The sequence below is a fragment of the Gorilla gorilla genome, chromosome 10, assembly GCF_029281585.2.
Source record: "Gorilla gorilla gorilla isolate KB3781 chromosome 10, NHGRI_mGorGor1-v2.1_pri, whole genome shotgun sequence".
NCBI classification, from domain to species: Eukaryota; Metazoa; Chordata; class Mammalia; order Primates; family Hominidae; genus Gorilla; species Gorilla gorilla.
Genome location: NC_073234.2, coordinates 80466921 through 80492560, shown reverse-complemented (window position 1 = coordinate 80492560; position 25640 = coordinate 80466921). Strand labels below are relative to the sequence as shown.

Sequence of the window (25640 nt, the reverse complement as noted above, 5' to 3'; positions counted from 1 at the left end):
GCTTTAATAGGTTATACTAAGAGGAAAACTCATCAAAAGCGCCAAGATCCTACCACCAGAATACCTGGTTTTATGTCAGATGGTTGACTGAGATAAGTTACTTATTCATTCAGTTTACTACTTGCCTTCCTACATATATATATTTTTTTGCCTCAATTTTATCTTAATCAGATTCTGAATCAAGCCAGTCCTTATCTTCACATAAGATCAAAAATTCAAACTTCAAAAATTAGACATCAAAAAGTAACAGTAGGCTGGGTGTGGTGGCTCATGCCTGTAATCTCAGCACTTTGGGAGGCCAAGGAGGGTGGATCATGAGCTGAGCATGGTGGCATGCACCTGTAGTCCCAGCTACTTGGGAGGCTGAGGCAGGAGAATCACTTGAACCCAGGAGGTGGAGGTTGCAGTGAGCGGAGGTCATGCCACTGTACTCCAGCCTGGTGACAGAGCGAGACTCCGTCTCAAAAAAAAAGTAAAAGCAGGGCTGAAATAGGATTCTGAAACCTAAGCATTTGTGATACATTAAACCGCAAAATCATTTTTAATAAATATCTTCAACATAATAGGATGAGTAGGTGTTCCAATGACAGTGTAGCTTATGGATGTGACACATAAAACCAAGGTGAATCTAGTTAAGTTTTGGGATTAAAGCAATGGAAAGTTTTGTGTTTCTTTTCCTCTCATCTGGAAAAGAGACTTATTTTCTTTTTGTTTTATATGTACTATCATACTCTTCCTCACTCCCCTTTCAAAAACAAAACAAAATTTGAACATTTGGCATCTGTCCTCTGATTACATCTTTAACAAACATAAGAGGGACCTGCGAATAAACTTTAGCTTTTGATTCACAGATATTAAACATTGGACTAGATAAATAGAAGTAACAACACTTAATCAGATGGAACTGATCCCATACTGGATGACATACATACTGTTACATTCTCATACAAATAACTTAAGAACTCAGAAAGCTCAACTATAGTTTTTTACAAGAATTATCTTTCCAATGAAAATTTATTTAAGGCCAGGTGCGGTGGCTCACACCTGAAATCCCAACAGTTTGGGAGGCTGAGCCAGGAGAATTGCTTGAGCTCAGGAATTTGAGACCAGCCTGGGCAATGTGGCAAAACCGCATCTCTACAAAAAAATACAAAATTTAGCTGGGTGTGGTGGTATGCACCTGTAGTCCCAGCTCCTCAGGAGACTGAGGTGGGAGGATAACTTGAGCCCAAGAGGTTGAGGCTGCAGTGAGTCGTGATCATGCCATTGCACTCCAGCCTGGGTGATAAAAATGAGACCTTGTCTCAAACAAACAAACAAACAAACAAACAAACAAACAAACAAACAGTTTAAATGACCATCTATATACTAGAAGGGCCTCAACTGCTATCCAAATGACCAACTAAATTATAATCTAAGTAGGTGTTTATGAGATATACTATTTACTTTATCTATCTATCTATCTATATCTATCTTCACAGTCTTGCTCTGTCACTCAGGCTGTGGCAGAGTGCAGTGGCATGATGATATATGCTAAGTGAATGAATACATTTTGAGAAAGAAACAAAGGTTTTGGTTCAGTTATCTTTAGTACAAGTACACTAAACTAGCAGTAAATCTGAAAAGTATACAAATCAACTTTTAAACTTACTTACTGGTTTACAGTTTGATTACACTCTTCTTCCATTTTGACTGCTTTTCAGATTGTCTCCTAATATTTCAGCTTAATGTCTAACTACTGGCTTCCCTAATAATTCTGCAAACTAGTTAAAGTTCCACAAGTAAATACATAAAATAAGCTTTCAAATAATCTTTCATTAAATAAAGGCAATTTTGTAATTTGAATTAGCTACTTTCTAATTGTGTTTTAGTAAGGCCCAGACTATTGTTTTTCATTTTGGAGGGAGAAAAATCTATAGGGTGACTCTATCCAATTTTCTCATATATTGTCACCATTAAATATTTCCCTCCTCAATCCTCAGCCAATTTTCTCTTCAAGGAATTTTTTTTTTTTTTTTTTTTTGAGATGGAGTCTCGCTCTGTCGCCCAGGCTGGAGTACAGTGGCACAATCTCGGCTCACTGCAAGCTCTGCCTCCCGGGTTCAGGCCATTCTCCTGCCTCAGCCTCCCGAGTAGCTGGGACTACAGGCGCCTGCCACCACACCCGGCTCATTTTTTGTACTTTTAATAGAAACGGGGTTTCACTGTGTTAGCCAGGATGGTCTCAATCTCCTGACCTCACGATCCGCCCGCCTCGGCCTCCCAAAGTGCTAGGATTACAGGCGTGAGCCACCGTGCCCGGCCTCTTCAAGGATATTTTTAACTGTTTGCATTATGCCTTTGATTAAATAATAATGAATTTTAACACTTGTGATATGGTTTGGCTCTGTGTCCCCACCCAAATCTTACCTTGAATTGTAATAATCCCCACGTGTTGTGGGAGGCAGTGGTGGGAGGTAACTGAATCATGCATGGGGTGGGTTTTTTTCCCCATGCTATTCTCGTGATGAATAGTGAATAAGTCTCGTGAGATCTGATGGTTTTATAAAGTGGAGTTGCCCTGCATATATTCTGTTGCCTGCCACCAGGTTAAGACATGACTTTCACCTTCCACCACGATTGTGAGGCCTCCCCAGCCGAACTGTGAGTCAATTAAACCTCTTTCCTTTATAAATTACTCAGTCTCAGTATGTCTTTATTAGCAGCATGAGAACAGACTAATACAACTTGGCAAGGGGCCCTGTACAGAATGAGCATTTAATATAAGTAAACAGCCACTATCTTCATTATAATTATTACTATTATTCAGAAGTTCAGAATTTCAGTTTCTTCCTTGGGGAAAATTAAACAGAAGAAAATAGTCTTCTATTTCCAATGTTCAGTAAGTATACTGTACCAAATTTAAATTATGACACTGTAGCAGTGTTATACTTAATGCAACTGAAAAAGCCAACTTTGTTTTAAACAATTATCACTGCAATAGAATATTACTAATCATTTCAGAGTTCCACTTTAACAATAGAAAGTAATATTCTATGGATGTGATTACACATTATTACACATCCTTCAGTACAACAAATAATGTTTTCTATACAGGTCTATATAACAGTTCCTATAATAAAAAATTAATAACTAATTACAAGCTTAAACATCTTAATCTCTGAAGTCCCTGTAATGATGGGTAAGTGAAAAATATTTTTACATAAGTAAAATTTAGGTTAAAATTAGTATTATAGCACTCTTTAAAAAATGAAAGAAATAGCCTGAAGGATATGCTTCCTTTCTAAGTCCTTTTGATGGTCGAATAGGCATGCCAATATGCAGAAGATCCAAAGAGGTAAAATGAGGGCAAAACGGACAAAAACTGCTAAGGTATCCAACAACTACAGGCAACAGGCATACTTTTAAGTGTAAGACAAGATCCACTGATGATATGCCACTCCCATTTTACTTGGCAGTAGTCTTTTACAGTAAAGTGATAAACAGTTCAGCTCTTAAGAGAAAATCTGTGTCAGATTTAATTATACAACAGTTAGGGAATACTCAGAATAAGAAAGCCTATTGTTTTAGACTAAAATAACCTTAAAATTACTATTTTTTTAGTTGATAAAACCTATTCTTTAAGACTAAAATAACTTTAAAATTACTTTTTTTAGTTGATAGTCATTCTCATGCTTTTATCATATAAAACATGACACAAAATTATCAGTATTATGATCGTTTACTTACTTGTATTTTTCCAAATGTTTCACCAAAGGGGTTTTCTACTATCAAGGAAGGAAAAAAAAGACAAGTATTAGCATCACTTATGAATTAAAATCCCCCAAACAAACTCTCTGAAATGCCAGCATGTACTTTGCTAAAACTGGATATAAATATGTAAACCAAATGTAAACAAACTGGTGATAATAAAGGTTAGGGAAGTAATTTTTCAGACTTATACTTATCATTCTCACTTTGAATTAGTGGTTTTCCTCACAATCATTGAGATCAGGTGCTCTGGTATCACAGAAGCTGAGTTCAAGTCCCAGCTCCACCTCTACCACTTATTAGTAATGTCTCTTTGAACTAACATCTAATTAGCTACTCTAAATTGTAGTTTCTTCTTTAAAGGAGTATGGATAACAATGATACCTACCTTATACAGTTGTTGTCAGGATTAAATGAAATAAACAAGATAAAATGTTTGACACAGTGTCAAGCACTTAATATGTACTCAATACACACTATCCATTATTATTACTGCTAATGACTATATCATTTGTTTCTACCTTAACTTGATTTCTCTTCATAATATAGACTAAAGAAGCAGTTAACTACTGAAAGAAATCTACAAGATGCTTTAAAACTGAATAATTCATTTAGAATTCTGACTTCTAATGATTTTTTTAAAATCCACCTTCCTAATCCTTGCCAACATCTGAAAAAGTGGCAAGAAAAAAAAATACAGATCAAAGTAACTAAGAATTAAGTCTCAGTATTAAACAATTCCAAATTTCCAATAATATATTACATAATAAGGAAAGGATTTACCACCTTCCATCCAAGCCCTATGCCCCTCCTTCACCTCCAAATTAAGATACAAAAATGTTTATGGCTGAATATGTAGCACCTCTCAGGGTTTTTAATTCAGAGTCTTCTCCTTATCATTTTGTTTATTTTGATATTACATACGAAAATATTCAAAGCTTTCAGATACCTGTAAACTTTTATATTTTATATAGACTATATATCTGTATAATCCAGGCCACAACTAAGACTAACTAAGACTAACTGATCTTACAAAGTAGTTCACACTGACCAGGTTTCCTTTCTGAGATGCTTTTCTATTTTTATTTGAGAAAACAGGAAGTCCCATAGGAACCAGGAACTGCCTGATTCTAAGAAAGTTCATGTGAGACCAGCTTAACAAGGTACAATAAAAGAGCAAGGAAAAAAAAATGTATCCTGTTATCATCATAAGGGATTTTGCTAATGGATTTTTAAACGACATTTCTCTATACATCAAAAGGGGTTTAATGTTGGGAAAGAAAAAGTTTTGAAAGATATTACAGAAAATCAAAAGTACTCAAAAGGGGAATAGGGAGAAGAAATAATATAGCTTCAAGATTAAATAAAATGTTAAGGATCAGAACACATGGACTAAAAAGATACCCTTTTTAATAATATTAATTTTTCAATATAAACATTGAACAGCTATATTTAGCTCAACATACTACCAAAAAAATGCCTTGTCATTTGGCCAAACAAATGACAATAAATTAGCCAAACAATACAAAGTGTAAAAGGTGTTTTATTTGCTCTTTATAAGAACAATTCTTAAAAATATAAGTGTGCAGTTGCAAAAACAAGTTTTAATGTCTATGAAAAAAAGCTATGCTAGTATTGCTTTTTTGATTATACACAAAATTACTTTTTGTCAAGACTATCAAATGGAAAATCAGCTCTGTGAGTAGCTCCATAAAAGCATAACTGTAAATTATGAATGTTCACCACACTGCTCTACTGTGGGCTTCTCAAGACAGGGAGCATGTGTTATACACATGTGCATGCCCAGAACCAAGCATAGTACTAGATATATAGTTAGTGCTTGAAAAATGCTTGTTGTGCTATCTCGGCACTCTTCTTTATTTCACTTTGTGTGTTAAAACTGAAGCAAAAGTGTTCAATTTTGCAGGAAGATGGAGGAGGGTATGTTCTGAGCTACTAAAAAGGGAGAGGGATAGGGTAACAGAGAAAGCTGAAGAGGGGGAAAACAATTTTGCTGAAAATATTGCTCTGCCCCTAGTATCCTTCTAGATTTCTGCCTCTTGCCTTGTAGTCTAAAATACCTGGAGTATAACATACCTAAAAAAGCCAAGAGTATACTTTCTGCCCAACAAAACTTCGTTAAAATTTTTTTCCCCAAATGCCCATGATAATTGCCACCTATTAAATGAACAGAGACCTATTAACAACAGCGGAAGTAAAACATATCCTTGGGGTTAAGTTTTTACAAGAAAACACCATCCAAAAACAGCAACTCTAAAAAATTAAATGCCCTCAAAGTTTTCAAAGTATCTTTATACATTTTTTTCTTTCCCCATATCATTTCAGTATTTCTAAAAACACACCAATACCTTCTATCACATCCAAATTACCTAGTCTTTAATGGAAACAACATATACTGTTACCCCTAGTGAAAATATATAACACCCTCTCCCAGTTAGGTAACTGAAGAGAAGAAACCTTGTTTCAAAAGCATCCCACAGCAAAAATTTGCCACTTCATTCTTTATTCAGTCACTAGAAAACTAGGGAAGGACTTGAGAGTGAATTACAGCTCTTATCCCTTATCCTAGAGCAATGATAATACCAAGATGGTACTTCAAAATTTACTCTTCCATCCCCTAAAGGCAGAGCCTTGCAGCCATTTTTGATCTGTTGTCCTCCTTTAACCCTACACTCCCAACAGCCTCTCACTATTGCTTTTTTGGACATTTCTTCTTCAATACTTTAGTTCAGATTATTTCAAGCCTCAAATATACCAAGCTTTTCTTTGTAAAGGTCCTTAATATTTTGACTTCTTTTCCCTTTAAACTATCCTACTAACTGTAAAAATCAAATTCCTTAAATGTTTCATTAAAATCCTCAAAATTTTCCAATGGTTCCTAATCACACCTTGTTGCAAGGAACAAATTATCTTGTGATAATTTCTTACAAGACACACAATGCTTCTCCTCCAAATCCCTCCCTTCCTCTACCCCCACCAATTCCAAAAATGTTACTAGTTTTACTGATCTTTTCTCAAATGTAAACTGTTTTCCATTCTCTTACACAGAAATAAAATTTATCATGTCATGAATTCTCAGATAAAAAGGAAAAACTTGCGAACACATCTATACGTTTATAAACTTCAAAGTATATGCTTTGCTAGTTTAAGAGTCCTAAGCATTTGGAGAATAAAGGATATGCTATTTATGAGTCAAGAAAACAGGCAATAGTACATTCAGGATGCTTTCCTATGCTTTCTTTGGATCAACACAGCCAGCTTCAGTCTAATATGACAATTTTTTGTTCTGTATACATGGAACCACTGTCAATTACAGCACACAAAAATATTCTCTCAGAAGACTGAGCACTTGCTCTTTCTGGTCTTCTTTAAGCCTGAATGTTTTTCTTCTCCAATCTGCCTTGAAGGTTCAGTTCGCAGCTATGCTACCACCATGAAGGATGCCTAATCACTGCAGTTTATCGTGACCTCCTTCTCAGAATCCCCCTTCTCAGAATCTCAGTAATGTACTACCTTTTATCATGATTTCAATATTTGGTGTTCTACTCCTCACCCCCACCCCCAACAAGACTGCAATATCGCCACATATCTCAATGCCTTTGCAGATACTGGGTACTATGCACATGCTGAACAAATAGAAACTTGAGGGCATACTATAGTCTCCTAGAATAGCAGCTTCATCAATGCCAGAAAAAGTACTATAGTCTTGATTACTACAACCCTCTCCGTTGAATAAAAAGGAAATTATGTTTACTGAGTTCCTAATACGTGCCAGGATTAATGCTGCTGCCATGTACTCAAGAGGTACCTCATTTCATCCTCATAACACTACCGTTTAGAGTAGTATTAGCCCTATTTTTGCAGACAGAAATATTGAGACATGTTGAGGTTAAGTTGCTTCCTTGAGGTAAACAATTTACTAAGTTGGGATTAAAAAATATCAGATTCAAACCTATTTATGTCTGACTCCAAAGCATACATAAAACTCTCATCATAGAAATAACTACAGAAAATAAAACATTGGTTTTATATAAAGAAAGCATGCTCTAAAACTTTCCAATTTTGAATCATTAATTTGGTTATTATATAATGCATCAAAAATGACAAAAATGGGGATATGGAGGGAAAACACTGCTGTTGGAAAATACATTATTTTCTCTTAGATGAGGAAAAAAATTCTCTTCAAAACAAATTCTCCAATTGTAGTCTAGGGAAGTATTTTCCGTGATACATAAAAATATAAAGTATCCCGTGATTTCCATGGACAGGATTATTCACTCCCCCCTTCTCTCTCAGGCCATGGCACTCTGTTCATGACTACTACAGAGTGTACCACATGGCATCAGTTTAAAAAAATTATAATTTCTGATTTAGTACCATACTAAAAGATATTTTCATTTGGCTTCATCTTGCAACACAAAATATTCGCAAACATATAAAGTGCCTACTTGTCCAGGTGTTATGTTAGTTACAAGAGATTTAAAAATAAATATATATAAGCCCTGTCCTCAAAGACAGTTCAGTCCTGGAGGGCAGCGATTCTACAGACAGGAGTTTTAAAGGCAGTCTCTTGTATCTAAAACTCCATGACCTTAAGGCTAGTGTGACCTTAAGGACAGTTTTAATAAAGTCATCTAGGCAGTTACATTCAGATGCCTGAATGAGCAGTTATTTCTCTGTATTACATCTTTATGTAAACAGACATTCAAATTCTCAAATCCCATCTTCTAGTATTAATGGTTTAAGCACAGCATAATTTTGTGTGAAGAAAGCAAAGGGGTTGTGGGTGAGGGGGAATGTTTCCAACAGCTGCAAAACACTGCACCTGTGTGGACCCTTCTGCATTTCACTATCATCCAGACCAATCTAAAAATGGACAGGGTGAACAAGGCAGGACATGTTTTTGCAACACAACATTATGCCCATTTGTTTTCTGAAAGTTCTCTAATTGTTTCATGGCTTTATTAAATAGATGGTCATTCTAGATGACAGGAACAGTTCCCTTGATGTATACTTAACAAATTATTATGAATACTGAGATTACATAATCAAAATAGGAAAAGTTTTATGGACAAAATTATCTATTACTGTCTTCCATACAACTTGCCTAAGGTAAACTCTTGTACCACCACCCTTGTATTCATTAATAACCTTTCAATTGTAATCCCACCTATTGATCTGAATTTCGAGATACAAACCTAGATGGGGATAATCAGTTAAAGAGAAGGGAAAGGGCAAGAACACAAAAGCCTCTCCACTTCTGCTCTCCTACAGAACTCCCAATTTTCACCTGTCCTTGTTTGAGAGGCAAAAATCCCATGCTGTTTTCAAATAAACTATTCTTTAAAAATAACAGAAAGTACATACTGATTTTGTAAAAAAAACTTTAAACATGGCTATCAAAGTATTAAGACTATAAAGAAAACTGAAAACAATGTGTCTAAGGAAGTAAAAGGTCAAAACTCAGAATCAAGTTTTCCATTATCCTTATTACTTAGCTGGTTCTTATTCTTTATATATGATAAAACAAAATTATGGTCTCTTTCAACCTTGTAATCATCTGAAAGTCTCACACTTGCTCACCATAAAAATGGAGATTCTTGAGGGGGGCGGAAAACTGTTATCAGACTGATATGGTTAGGCTCTGTGTCCCCACCTAAATCTAATCTCAAATTTGTAATCCCCATGTGTTGAGGGAGGGACCTGGTGGGAGGTGATTGGATCATGGAGGCAGTTTCCCCCATGCTGTTCTCATGATAGTGAGTTCTCATGAGATCTGATGGTTTTATAAGTGGCTCTTCCCCATTTGCATTCTCTCTCTCCTGCCGCCTCACCTTGTGAAAAAGATACTTGCTTCTGCTTCTCCTTCTGCCATGATTGCAAATTTCCTGAGGCCTTCCTAGCCTTGCAGAACTGTGAGTCAATTAAACCTCTTTCCTTTATAAATTACCCAGTCTTGGGTATTTCTTTATAGCAGTGTGAGGATGGACTAATACAGAGACTATAACTGAAATTACTTATATTTACTCAAGCACTAATTCCACATTATAATTGTACCCTCAGTTTGAGATATCTGTAACAAAAGCTGTAAGAAAGACTTCTAACCACAGGTTTTTCAACAAGTCCTTATGAAGTATATTCTGGCGAGGTGTGGAGAAAAAGGAATGCTTTTACACTATTGGTGGGAGTGTAAGTTAGTTTAACCATTGTGGAAGACAGTGTGATGATTCCTCAAAGATCTAGAGGTGGAAATACCATTTGACCCACCAATCAATTACTGAATATACCCAAAGGAATATAAATCATTCTATTATAAAGATATATGCACACATATATTCACTGCAGCACTATTCGCAACAGCGAAGACATCGAATCAACCTAAATGCCCATCAGTGATAGACTGGATAAAGAAAATGTGGTACATATACACCATGCAACACTATCAGCCATAAAAAGGAACAAGATCATGTCCTTTGCAGGGACATGGATGGGGCTGGAGGCCATTATCCTCAGCAAACTAACACGAGAACAGAAAACCAAATACTCTATGTTCTCACTTATAAGTGGGAGCTGAATGATGAGAACACACAGGCACATGGAGGGGAAAAACCCACACTGGGACCTGTCAGAGGGTTGGGTGGGGTGAGGGAGAGCATCAGGAAAAACAGCTAATGGATGCTGGCCTTAATACCTGGGTGACAGAATGATCAGCGCAGCAAATCACCATGGCACACGTTTATGTGTGTAACAAACCTGTGCATCCTGCACAAGTACCCCTGAACTTAAAAAAAAAAAAAAAATGAAAAAAAAAGTGACAGTTTCTTAGAAGCTATTGATGACATTAAGTCTTACTTTGAACATCAATAGTTTAAATGCACCAATTAAAACATCAGTGTGGATAACAAAACAAGACCCAAGTATAAGTTGTCTGTAAGAAATCCACCTCAAATGTAAAGACACATATAGATTAAAAGTAAAAACATGGAGGAAGTTATACCATGCTAACACTAATAAAAGAAAGTAAGAGTAGCTGTATTAATTTCAGATACTGCAAAATTGAGAGCAAGAAAAGTTATCAGTGACAAAGAGGAGCATTACATAATGACAAAGGGGTCAATTCTCTAAGAAGACATAACAATATCTAATGTTTATGTACCTAACAACAAAGTATCAAAATATGTGAGGCAAAAGCTGATAGAAATAAAAGGAAAAAAAGGAAGAATCCACTAATATAGAGACTTCAACACTGCTGTACCAGAAATGGTCAGATCCAGCAGGCAGAAAGTCAGTAAGCATAGCTGAACTCAACAAATCATTAATTAACTGGATATAATGAACAAAAGACTACTCCATCAAACAACAACAGAATACACAGTCTTCACAAGCTTACATGGAATGTTCACCAAGACAGACCACATTCTGGGCCATAAAACATGCCATAACAAATTTAAAATAGAAGTCATATAATGTCTGCTCTCAGGCTGCAACTGAATTAAGAAATCAACAGAAAGATAAATGCAAAAATCCCAAAATACTTGGGGATTAAACAACACTTCTAAATAACATATGGGTTTACAAAGGAATCTTGAGACACTTTAAAATATTTTGAACTAAATGAAAACAAAATGTACCAAAATTAGTGGGACATGGCAAAAGCAGTGCTTTTGAGGGAAATTTATTAAATTTATGTCTAGTGTTCCATTATTGGAACGCTAAGCATGTGGGAGTTATTCATACCCTACTGCACAAGATCATTGCCAAGGCCTGACTGCAGAAATTCAAAAAATTGCAACTTAAGGCATAAATGACTTAATGAATGCATAAATTAGAAAAGAAAGACCTAATATCATTTATAAGCTTCCACCTTGGAAAATTAGGAAGAGAATAAATTAAATCCAAAGTAAGCATAAGAAAGAGTAAGAATTAGAGCAGAAATCAATGAAATTAAAAAAACAGGAAATCTATAGAGAAAAATCAATGAAACCAGAAGCTGGTTCCTTGAAAATATTAATGAAATTAACAAGCGTTTAGGTGGGCTAGCTAAGAAAGAGAGGAAACAAATTACTAATATCAGAAATAAAAGAGGACATTACTATGGATCCCATGGATATTAAAAGGATAACAAAAGAATACTGTGAACAACTCTATGCCCACAAATTTGACAACCTTGATGAAACAGACCAATTCCTCGAAAGACACAATATGTCAAAACTCACAGAAGACACAACCTGAATAGGACTATACCTATTAAAGAAGCGGAATCAGTAAGTAATAACCTTCCAAAATATAAAGCACCAGGCCCAGATGGAGAATTCTTCCAAAGATTTAAAGAAAAACTTATACCAATTCTCTACAATATCTTTCAGAAGAGAGAAGTAGATATGAGTTCAGCATTACCCTAATACCAAAACTAGACAAAGACATTACAAGAAAACTTCAGACCAATATCTCTCATGAATACAGATGCAAAAGTCTTCAGCAAATAGCAAATTCCATCCAACATAGTATAACAAGAACAGTATATTACAACCAAGTGGGATTTATTGCAGGTGTGCAATCTGAAAATAAATTAATGTAGTCCATATCAACAGGCTAAAGAAAAAAAAAATCACATGATCTTATCAACAAATGCAGAAAAAGCATCTGACAAAAGGTCAATACCCAGTCCAGGCGCAGTGGCTCACGCCTGTAATCCCAGCACTTTGGTAGGCTGAGGCAGGTGGATCACCTGAGGTCAGGAGTTCAAGACCAGTCTGGCCAACATGGTGAAATCCCATCTCTACTAAAAATACAAAATTAGCCAGGTGTGGTGGCAAAATTAGCAGGTTGGGTAGCTTGTAATCCCAACTACTCGAAGCAGGAGAATTGCTTGAACCTGGAAGGCCGAAGTTGCAGCGAGCCGAGATTGCACCATTGCACTCCAGCCTGGGCAACAAGAACAAAATTCCATCTCAAAAAAAAAAAAAAAAAGTTCAATACCCACGCATCAAAAAAAAACTCTCAGTAAAATAAACTAGGAATACAAGGGAATTTCCTCAACTTAATAAAGATTACAAAACAAAAATAGAAACACCTACAGTTTACACATGCTTAATGGTGAGAAACTCAAAGCATTCCCATTAAGATGAACAATGAAGCAAGGATGTCTTGTCTTCTCTCACCACTGCACTGCAACATCATACTGCAAGTCCTAGCTAATGCAATAAGAAGAGAAAGAAAAAGTACAGAGGTTGAAAGAAGAAATAAAACTTTGTTCACAGATAATATGACAATATATGTAGGAAATCCAAAAGAACTGATCAAAAAAAACTCCTGGAACTAATAAGCAAAGTTGCAAGATGCAAGGTTAATAGACAAAAGTCAACTACTTTGCTATATGCCAGTAAGGAACAAGTGGAATTTAAAATTTAAAACACAATACCATTTACATTAGCATCCTCCCAAAATGAAATAGGTAAATCTAACAAAACATGTACAAGATCTACATGAGCAAAACTACAAAACTCTGATCAAAGATATCAAAAAGAACTAATTAAACTGAAAGATAGTTCATGTCCATGGATAAGAAAGCTCAATATTTTCTAGATGTCAGTTCTTCTCAACTTGATCTATAGATTCAATGCAATACCAATCAAAATCCCAGCAGATTATTTTCGGGATACTGTTAAACTGATTCTAAGATTTATTTATATGGAAAGGCAATAGACCCATAATAGCCAACACAATATTGAAGAACAAAGGTGGGAGACTCACAGTGTCTGACTTCAAGACTTATCTAAAGTTACAATAATCTAGACAGTGTGGTATTGGTAAAAGAACAGACAAAAAGATCAGTGAAACAGAACAGAGAGCCCAGAAATAGACCCATATAAATACAGTCAACCGATCTTTGATAAAGGAACAAAGGCAATATAATGGAGCAAAGACAGTTTTTTCAACAAATAATTCTGGAACACCTGGATACTCACATGCAAAAAAATTAATCTAGGCACAGATTTTATACCCGTCCCAAAACTTAAGTCAAAATGGATCACACACCTACATATCAAACACAAAACTATAAAACTCCTAGAAGATAAAAGAGAATCTAGATGACCTAGGGTTTGGCAATGACTTTTTAGATACAACACCAAACACATAATCCATGAAAGAAGTGATAAGCTGACATTCACATTAAAAAATTTCTGCTCTATAAAAGACACTGTTAAGAGAATAAAAAGAGAAGCCATAGACTGTCAGGAAATATTTGCAAGACATATCTGATAAAGTACTGCTATTCAAAATAGATGAAAAAAATTCAAGAAAACAAATCCTATTAAAAAATGGGCCAAAGAACTTAACAGACATCTCACCAAAGAAAGTATACAGAAAAGATGATCCACATCATACGTTATCAGGGAAATGCACATTAAAATAATGAGATACCATTATATACCTATCAGAATGGCTAAAAACCAGAACACTGACATCACGAATGCGGTGAGGATGTAGAACTATTACTGGTGGAAGGTCTTGACTATGAGTCATCCTGGTTCTTGGTGTTTTGAACAAAGAATTGGACAAAACACACAAAGCAACAAAAGAATGAAGCAACGAAAGCACAGATTTATTGAACCAAAAGTACACTCAACAGAATGGGAGCAGGCTCGAGCAAGTGGCTCAAGAGCACTGGTTACAGAATTTTCTGGGGTGTAAATACCCACTAAAGGTTTCTCATTGGTTACCTGGTTACACCCTATGTAAATGAAGTAGTGGGTCACAACCAGTCTGATTGATGGTGGAAAGTGACCAATCAGAGGCTTAAGTCACAAAGTTACATCTTTATGCAAATGAAGACTAGGCCGGTGACCAGTCTGATCGGTTGCAGGAGCGGACCAATCAAAGGTACTTTCCATTTCTCATCTGCAATGCAGAAGGTGGCAGAGGGGTTGGGGGTGCAGGGGTTGCACCCCCAACCCCTCTGTTCCTTTGTTACCTGGGCATGGAAAGTTGGGGTTTTCCTTTTGATTCAGTTCTAGGAAGTCAGCGTCAATCAGCCTTAGGTTCCCTGCCTCCAGACGCTATTCTCCTGCCTCAGAACTCTCATTCACTACTGGTAGGAATGCAAAATGGTACAGCCACTTTGGAAGACAGTTTGGTGGCTTCTTACAAAACTAAACATAATCTTCCCACATGATCCATTAATCATGCTCTTTGGTATTTACTCAAAGGAGGTGACAACTTTATGTCCACAAAAAAAACTTGCACATGGATGTTTATAGCAGCTTTATTCATAATTCAATCTAAACTCTTTATAAATTGAAAACTGAAAAAGAAAAGTTCCCTCTCTTTTGCCAAGACCTAGAAGATTCATTGTAATGTAACAATTTTTTTTTGGTTTTAGAATGATGTTTAATATAGCCTTATTTTTAGAAATTCATATAATTTACATTAGAAATAAGATATTATTTTTCCTAAAACAGTGTCAGAAACATAGCATATTGAAAAATAGCTAAAATATAAGATCTTGTGTCTAGAAATTTTTAAAATATGTGTCTGCAAATATTCATAAATTTTCTAAAATGCTTAACCTATTGAGTTGGAGGTGATTCATCTGTCAATGATTTCATACGCATGGTTTCATTTATCTAAATAAAATATTACTAAATTAGAAAGTTAGATCATTAGCAAATCCAGAAAATACCGAAATAGACATTTAAGACTTTAACGACAGTCTGTTCCTTCCAAAGATGAATTCCGATATCTTTATAGAGCATCCACAACTCAAAAAAGAATGTTTGATAGAATTATTCTTCCTGAATCTGATCAGTAACTAAAATTGAAGTCCTCATTCAAAAAAAGTTTAATCTAAGAGAAGACTCTTAGATGTTAAGTAAATATCAACAATTTACTCTAAGATAAACTATAAAGTTAATAATGAATTGCCTGCTTCACCCGTCCCACAAAGACAAAAGTAAGTCCCGGCAGCTCAAAACTCCAGAGGGCAACAATTAAGGTGCTGCCTCTATCTAATTTGTCAGCTAAAGACACCCCTGTAGTTTACCACAATGTTGGGAAGAAAGGTAGTGGTGATAGCCCTCTGTATCCATGTGTTCTGCATTCAAGAACTCAACCAACTTCAGATCAAAGATATGTGGGAGGAAAAAAACAAAACAAACGCTAACAATATAACAATACAAAATAATACAAATTTTAAAAACAATACAGTATAACAACCACTTACATAGCATTAACATCATATTAGGTATTATAAGTAATCTAAAGATGATTTAAATTATACAGGAAGATGTGCATGGGTTACATGCAAATTCTACACAATTTTATATGAGGGACTTGAGCATCTGTGGATTTTAGTATCTGTGGGGGTTCTGGAATCAATCCCCCACGGATACCGAGGCACTAATATACAAGGATCAGATTCAAATAAAGACAACGCAATATGTCTACTTAAAATATGGGAGCTTTATCTTACTATATTGCTCAAGGTAGAAAAGTTTGAGTGACCTAACTCTTAGGAGTTTCAACAGATCTCTTCCTGAAAATTATTTTTGTAATTTTTATTACTTAAATAATTATGCTACTGCCTACTGCATGGTGACAAGTGAACAGAAAAACAAAAGCAAGTCAACTTGTAAAGGTTAGATACAAATCTATAAATAATACAAAGCATCTGTGCAATAGCTAACTTGGCACCCAAAGTAATTTATGCTAATGAATACTATAATTTATTAAACATGGTGACAGCTCACTGTAGGAAGAAATTTTAAACATCAACTGTTACACACTGGAGACTATAACAGTTCCTCTAAATTTACACTAAAAGATACAAGTAAAACTTTATTATAACAAAGTCAATTCTGAAGGAATAGTGCTAAACAAGAATTTGGAGATCCAAAAGGGATTTGTGATGTGCACAAATGTGCACATCATTTGGAGATGTGCAATGCAATAAATATAAATTTCACATACAATTAAATACAATAGGTCTACTTTGTAACATTCAAAATTACAATATATGTATTTAACATCTTCAATGATTATCTCCAGTTTTAGTTTTGAGTGGCATAAAAACAGTATGCAAATAAGAAAACTGGAGAGAGCAAACGCACAGAGGAATAAAATGAGTAAGACTTAAATAGTAGTAGTTTCCCCTCCATTCACTGAATGGGAATAAAGAGCAGAGGTCTGATAAAAAAGGAAAAGGGCATTATACATACAGACAACATATAGAGGTGGAAGAATGACCAGAACAAACATATAAACTGAATTTAAAGAAGTTCCCATCATTGACTTTATGAGAAATGTGCTTAAAAATGATATATATGTTTGGTTTTACCTCTGGAAGAAAACAGACACAGATGAAAAGTCATTCAGGAAACAGAGACACTTAAGTATGTCATCAAGGCAAAAACAAAACTACTTGGTAAAATAACAATTTAAGCAGTTACACTATGTGGTAAAGTAGGCTAAAGACATTTTTATTGGTTATAATATATGGAATCTTGAGAGTAAAAACCATGCTTCCCCATGAATACAATGGACAGAATGTTCAGCATATACTGTAGTCATATCAGATTCTCACTTAACATCTACTCACTTAACTTCTCACTTATTCTCACTTAACTTCTACAACTTCTACTTGTAGTGGAGTGAGAGAATATACACGAATATGTGTGAGTGAATGCTAAAACAATGATACCTACAATTTCCCACAACCATTCTACTTGGCTGTTACAGACAACAAACATGTGCTTCAGCCACACCTTGAGATGGGAAATATGACTACTATTAAAACAAATCAGAAAGAAGCCATTAGCCTGAGCTCTGTAAAATGGAGCTCCTACGTTAAGCAAATCAAAACCCAATTCAATGTAAACAGGATAATGAAACTTAACCTCAACCAATCAGAAACCATCAACTAACCTCTAGCTAGGCTCTTGCCACTCTAACCAAATATATTTTCTTCATCTTACTTCTGTGTTCAGGCTATAAAAGTACACTGCCCACATGCTTCAGAGCAGAACTCTCTCAACCTCTTCTGGTTCTGAGTGCTGCCCAATTCATAAATCATTCTTGGCTTAAATAAACTCTGCTAAATTTCTTTTGTATAAAGTTTTTCTTTTAATAGTTCTAGTGTTAGAAATGAGGGTCTGAAGGAGATCCCACCAATGATAACCCACAGGAGCAATGAGTAACAGGCATAAGTGCCCCCACTGAGCCCCTTGAGTTCATCACTTTTTGCTGCGCATTTGGAGGTCACCATTGGTAGGTCCCTCTCAGGTACAAGCTTAACTACTTGTTTTGAATTCTCTTGACTATGAGCATTTCTGATCCATACTGGGCCTGTAAGTCATGACAGAGACTATATTGGGTCTAGCAGGAGGCCCAATATAGTCTTATATAAGGTAAGTTAGGTAAGTTTGAGAAGGCTGTGAATCATGGGTTCATCTGCAGACAAGGACTCTAGAACTCCGCCACCTGGAACGTCAGCCAATTTTATGTTTAAGAACTAAGGGCTCAGAACCTGTGATTTTTTTAGAGAAATGAGTGAACTTTACCAAAGGTAACTCAAGAGTTACAGGGGCCACAGTGATAAAATTTCATTTGCAAGGCACATTAGAAAAACAGGATCCAAAATACCTCAGAAACAAGAGTTCTGTTTGGGGTTTTTTTTGGTGTGCAGAAGCTCCTAAAAGACTCAAAAATTGCCTCTCAAAAGACTCCCTACAAAAGGCAAATGAAAAGCTTAAGCAGTTGATTTTTTTTTAATTACATGTTGACTGACTTAACTCTGACCCCACCACCCCACCCCATCCTCTGCCTATTCTTTATCTACTAAGCTTTTAGCTCAGTTATCTTCCCAACCCAAAGATGAAAAGAAAGCTAGACAAATGCTTTATAAAGTTAGGCCCACACATCAACCAGGTCTGTATCTTTAACCACCTTTATGCCTTGGTCAAAATCTTGAGCTCAGATCAAGCAAAGTTTTCTCTGTCCCAAAGGAAAACCCCCAGAAATTTGCTGAGGAATTCAGAATTCTCATTGGAGGACAAGATCCAGGACTTCTTGATCCTTCTAGCCAAATTAGTCTCCAAAATCTGCCCTACTGGCATAAGGACTATTTTTAACCAGTTATTTTTAGACTGTTTTGTAAGGGAAATTTACATCTATAAAAGAAATCATTTGTCTCTCTCTCTGCACCAGAGAGAGAAGGACTGAATCACTAGGAATTCTTAGAATGGAGAAGGCAATGACTTAAACCTATATTACTAGCTTTACCCAAGCATTTAAGAAGCTTTTCCTGGCCATCTTGTTGTAACTGGGGCTTTACCGACACTCTTCTTTCCTTGTTTCAGTAAATGACAGTATTGAAGCCTGAAGCCTTAGCTCTGTGCCTTTGAGATATAAATGCTCTACCTAGTCTAACCTAAGAGCAATCCCTTTAGACATGCAAATTTAGGGAAGATGACTCATCAGAAGAGGAAAACGGGGGTACAACTATTTGGAAATTGGCAAATAAAAAATCTTCAGTCTTTTTCATAAACATCAGTAAGAAGCGTAGCCATCTGGCCAGATACACAATTTGAATATAGCTATTTTTTTTTAAATAAACAAGTGAGTTTTGTATTTAGACCTGGCACACGACTAAAATTTTAGAATGAGAGCTATATGATGTTTACATCTGCCTATATATTTACGTACATGTGTTACATTTTTGTGATATTTTTCTACCTCCGGATGGTATTGCCAAAGACAATTTATAAAAAAGCTCCATTTAATCGGCTTAAAGAAAAGTAACTGCTTATGTAAATTAAGTACAGCTGGCCCCACCATAACCACAGGTTCTGCATCTGCAGATTCAACCAACCATGGGTCAAAAATACAGTATTTGCAGGTTGCAGAACCCAAGAATGAAACCACCTTTGCAAAAATTATAACAGTAAGAAAATTATGACATTGAAAGGGATCTGATCTAACCAACTCCCATCTTGCCTTCAACCTCCAAACTGTCTACTTAGTCATTCCTGGGGCTTGGGCCAAGCTAACTTTGGGAGAAATTTAGATTACAATTCAATAATTTAGATTATAATAATTTAATAATTATTTTATTTTAATTTTATAAATTATAATCTAAATTATAATTTATAAATTATAATCTAAACTATAATTAAGATAATAGTTTAAATACTAACCATTCCCCAAAACTAAACTGCCTATGTAAAACTAATGAAAGACCACAAAATTAGGAGGATGAGAGGAGCCCAAATTCTGCTAAGGTATAGACATCAATTACCAGCCATTATCCTGGCGATCACAAGATTTACAATCTCCCCAATTACTCCTACATCAGCATTGTAGAGCCTAAGACTAGCCTTTTGATATGTCTTTTCAAGCTTTTATGTTTCAGACCACCAACAGCCCCATCCAGACCCACGACTCTTGACTCAACAGGTCCTTGTAGCCCCTACCTAGAAGCAGACTCAGCACACAGGGACCATTTCCACACCGCTATGATTGCATCCACAACCAATTAGCAGCACCCATTCCCTTGTCCACCGAACTATCCTTGAAAAACCCTAGCCTCCAAATTTTCAGGGAGGTGGATATGAGAAGTAATAAAACTCCAGTCTCCCATTCAGCTGGCTCTCCATGAATTAAAATCTTTCTCTATTGCAATTCCCCTGTCTTGATAAATCAGCTCTATCTGGGCAACAGGCAAAATGAACCCACTGGATGGTTACAAGAATACAGTGGGCTAACTTTTTGTATGTACAAGGCCAACTGTGGAACTTGAGCATCTTCAGATTTTGGTTTCCACAGGGGGTCATGGAACCTTGACAGAAGGAAGACTGTATTACTTAAACTCTTAAAGACAATGGAACTAACCCAAAATGTTTTTAAAGTTCACATAACTTGGGTAAATCTTGGGTAAATAAGACTAGCTCAATATTGCTGGTTTAATACAAACAGCTGTCTTCTGAGTTACCAGCTTTAAGTATAATACGAGCATAACATTTTATTTTACCTGCTTTTACTAGTCAAATAAGTTTGTTATCTTTACTAGATGTTTAAGATTATAGAACTATGGGTTCAACCTAAGAACAAATGTGCAAGTGAAAGTGCAACGTCCAGTTTCCAAGTGCCTTGTTACAGTAGGTAGCTAGTCAGCTATAAGCAGGGCAGGAGAGGTCCCCTCCCCAAAACACACACACACACACACACACACACACTTTCCAATAAGATGTCAGGAGTCGGGCGAGTGGGCTCCAGCATATGCATTAAGAAGCAACATGGAGGATTTTAACTGATATATGACCTTCCAGGGACATGTGAGTGGTAAGGGAAAAACACCTCAAAAGAGCATGCATACAACTCCAGTAAACACACTGCATAGGCTGGCCCCTTCCAAGTGCTAGCAGGCCACTGCACATACAAACAGCCCACCCCAAGGGAAGAATCATGGGAAAAGGGATGCAAGACCCCAGAAGCATGCCACCATATAAAACCCCAAGTCAAAAGGTCAAACCGCACACTTAATCTCCCAAGTCACCCACTTGGCCCTCTTCCAAGTATACTTTACTTCCTTTCATTCCTGCTTTTATTAAAGCTTTCACTCCTGCTCTAAAACTTGCCTCAATCTGTCCTTCTGCCTTATGCCTCTCAGTCGAATTCTTTCTGCTGAGAAGGCAAGAACTGAGGTTGCTGCAGAGCCGTATGAATTCGCCGACAGTAACATACTTTGGTGCCATGTCTCTGATACGTTCCGCTGCTAACAGCATCATGTATTATACAGCACAGCAGTAAAACAAACAAACCAAAAAAACATGTATTTAACTTAAGATTCTTGCTTTCACGATGACTACCTAACATGCACATGCTGTAAAAATAGCTAACAAGGAAATAACTTGATAATGGCTAGCTTTGTTTTATGTTATAATACATCTACTTAAAACCAGTTTCCAAAATCTGTTAACTTACACTATTGGAGTTTTGCTAAGCTAAATTAAATGACAGATATTCATTGAATATCTAGATCATTTCCACATAGATAAAATACTGAAACATTAAGTGCTCAACTTAAGTTATCCACTTTTGGCTTATTTCAGAACGAAAGACATTCAGGTCTGTTAGTAATCATCTCCTGTGTCCCACTGAAAAACCGTACCATGAAGAAGCACATGCTTCTAAAAATTAAATTTACAAATTCCAATTACTATATGGTAATTAAAACTAGAAATAATAAGGTAAACAACTCTGTATGGAGGAAAGTAAGACATGTTTTTGGTTAAAAAAAAAAAGCTATTAAGGTATAAAAGATGTGTTTTTGTTAAGGGAAAAAGTAACTTCCATCCTAAAGAAGAATGACTGGTTGTTCACAATGGGAAGGAAGACGGGTATAGGGCAAAACCTATACGCACACAGGCAAAACCTATACGGGTATAGGGCAAAACCTGTGCCCTATAGGGCATTCATATGAATGCATATGAGAAAACTGTAGACATGTAGAAAAGCAATCGTGAAAAAGGAATTTTACGTGTGGTCAAGGTGGCTAGGATGTGAATGAATTTTATATTTAAAAATGATGACCCTTAATATCAAAAGTACAGTGGTAACAAACTTTTCTTGAAGTATTGGTCTGTTCTTGCTTTATTAGGTCTTTGCTTAAGAAAACCGAATTCTCCATATTAAAAGAGCTAAGGTGCTTTTTTTTTTTAAGCAACTGTGTAACTTTCTGTATTTGTCTCTTAATTACCACTCTGATTAAATCAGTAGGTATTACTTCAAGTGATCTGTGATCTACTTTAATCAAGTATTTTTAAACCTCTGATATTTTTGACAAACTTTCCCAAAATTCTATTCCATTATTCCGTCTTTTTTTTTTTTTTTTTTTTTTTGAGACGGAGCCTGGCTCTGTCGCCCAGGCTGGAATGCAATGGTGCGATTTCGGTTCACTACAACCTCCATCTCCCAGGTTTGAGCGATTTTCCTGCCTCAGCCTTCTGAGTAACCGGGACCACAGGCATGCACCACCACGTCCAGCTAATTTTTTAATTTTAGTAGAGACAGGGTTTCACCACGTTCGTCAGGCTGCTTCCTGCCTCAGCAAACATCTGCCTGCCTTGGCCTCCCAAAATGCTGGGATTACAGGTATGAGCCACCATGCCCAGCCTCCATTAGGTCTTTCTCACCTTGAACTAACTTCGGTAGTTTCCAGGGGATTCCTAGAATATCTCAAAAGAATCTGTTCTCTCTCCTCATAAAAAGAGAGATGTTAAACTACCTTATTCAGTATGTTAAATTTACACGGTAAGCACTGTCAAATAAGCAATGATGTTTAACTTTCCTTGAGTTATATTTGCCTGGGTATGTTATTGAGCATTCTAGAAATGGTATGAAATTCCTACAAATCTGATATGTCCTGTTATGATGTTACCAGTCATAATTTTGATTTTTATGTTAAAATATTGATGTCACAAAAAATAAAATTTCCTTGTTGATTGCATAATAAATTCTTATCATAGCCATTTTAAGTCCTGTCATCCAGAGATAATTTTTACTCTGATGCTTTCCTGAAAGCTTTTGCAAGCAACTATAATCCTAAAGTGTTTCGTCTTCAAGGAGATTCACGGAAGAGACTCTGAACAAGTACAGGTTTCTTATAACTTTAAGATTATACCAGTGCTCTGGCTAAGAGTTTCCACAACACTATTAAAGAAACTGGTTCATAAAATTGTTAAACTGACATCAAGCAGAACAGGAATTACATGAGACTGAACGACTGATGAAGAAAAATTATAGGTTTTTTTATGGCCTTTTTGTTTAAAACATTGCTGATTCTGCAATGTTGTGCTTTGCAGATTTAAGGAAACTTTTTTCTTTTCTCTTAAGCTATCTCTACAACTTTCAACAATTTGGTAAACTATACCTTTGTGAATGAAGATGAAACACCTTTTCTCAACTATCTGATCCCTCCAGAATTCAGAAACCGTAACCAAGTATTTCTATTTTTATGGCAATACAATGTAAACCAAAAAGTAACTGAGACAAGTCTCAATCAATTTTGAAAGTTTATTTCGCCAAGGTTAAGGACCCACCCATGACACAGCCTCAGGAGGTCCTGTCAACATGTGCCCACGGTGTTTGGGGTACAGCTTGCTTTTATACATTTTAGGGAGACATAATACATCAATCGAAACATGTAAGATTTACACTGGTTCGATCTGGAAGATGGGGAAAACTCAAAGCAGGGGCTTCCAGGTCATAGGTAGATTTAAACATATTCTGATTGGCAATTGGTTGAAAGAGTTATGATGTATAGAAAGGAAGGGGTTGCAGAGACCTAGGTTTTTATCATGCAGATGAAGCCTCCAAGTAGCAAGCTTTAGAGAGAATAGACTGTATATGTTTCTTATCAGACCTAGGGTCTGTGTTGACATTAATACTAGAGAGGTATAAATGAGACATGTCCAACCCCAACATAAATGAGGCATGTTCAACCCCCACTTCCCATCATGGCCTGAAGCAGTCTTTCAGGTTAAATGTTAGGGTGCCCTAGCCAAGGAGGAAGTCCATTCAGATGGTTGCAGGGGACCTTCGAATTTTATTTTTGGTTTGCAGTAAGTTACTTGCATAAGTTCAATAAAAATCTGTTCTCTTTGTAACAAGTTATAACTGGAAACACTGGTTATAATACCAAGGCTTTTGACTGGAAAGTCATATTTGAAAATGTACATAGAGCTGGATATGGTCAGTTTTAAAGAACTAAGGTTTACTTTATGAAGCCATGAAAGCCCCTTGGAAAAAACTGGTGTGGTACGAGGCTTTAAGGGTTTCCTGGCCTTAAGAGTTGAATAAGGCAGGCCCAGTAACTTGAAAAATATTTTGAGGACCTTGAGAAGAGAGGAATTCATCAAAATCTATAGGTATTACGGGCAAAGTCTACTGGTAAGTCTTCAGCATGGCTTCATAGCCTAGAGAGGCTTTTAAAAGTCTAATCTGAGATGCCTTTAAAAATTCCAGCAAAGCAGATTTAAAGAGAGCCTATATGGTCCATCACTACTCTTGCTGCACGTATGTGAACTATCAAGCCAAGTTTAATTAGACCTATTTTACAAACAAATTAGTCTTATTGTGATTATCTTTGATAGAAATGGGAGCAGCTGTAGAGAGAAAAATTATGTTTCAGTAGAAAACTACAGGGCACCCTTGTGCATATCAGATTCTAGTCCTGTTCATTGTCCTTGACATTGTATCTATAAACTGCTTGGTTTCTGACGCCCTACAGGCAGGTACTGGGCAACACTCATCCCTGCTGATGAATGGGCCACTCAGGGAGTTCACCAAAATGCCCATTGCCATAACCAGAAACATTCAAACTGCAAACCAGGGAAATATGCTTTGAGCTCAAATCTAGAAACCTTGACTAACTGCCCTCCGGACACAGAGAGTGAGTTTATGGTTTGTTCTAGCCATCAACCTTTTTATTTTACTTGGTTCTGTTCATGGAGGCCTTGGCTAAAGAGCATATGCCAGTCCTTTGATGACAGTAGTCCCTCCTCCCTCCTTATGGCAGTTTCACTTTCTGCAGTTTCAGTTACCCCTGGTCAACCATGGACCAAAAATAGATGAGTACAGTAAATAAGATATTTTGAGAGAGACCATATTCACATAACTTTTATTAGTATATTGTTACAATTCTATCATTGGGTTATTGTTTTAATCTCTTAACTGTGCCTAATTTATAAATTAAACTTTATCATAGGTATGTATTATAGGAAAAACATAGTATATATAGGGTTTGATAGTATCCATTTTCAGGCATCCACTGCAGGAGTAATGGGAGTCTTGAAACATACTGCCTGTGGGTA

General features: G+C 36.2%; 1 protein-coding gene across 1 annotated transcript in view; it reads right to left on the bottom strand.

Moving 5' to 3' along the window:
* LEMD3 (LEM domain containing 3) overlaps positions 1-25640 on the bottom strand; it is a 79327-nt gene that overhangs the window by 34075 nt on the left and 19612 nt on the right. The window contains exon 2 of the mRNA XM_004053508.5: positions 3730-3767. Within this exon, the coding sequence (XP_004053556.1) occupies positions 3730-3767 (38 nt within the window). The remainder of the gene's footprint in view (positions 1-3729; positions 3768-25640) is intronic.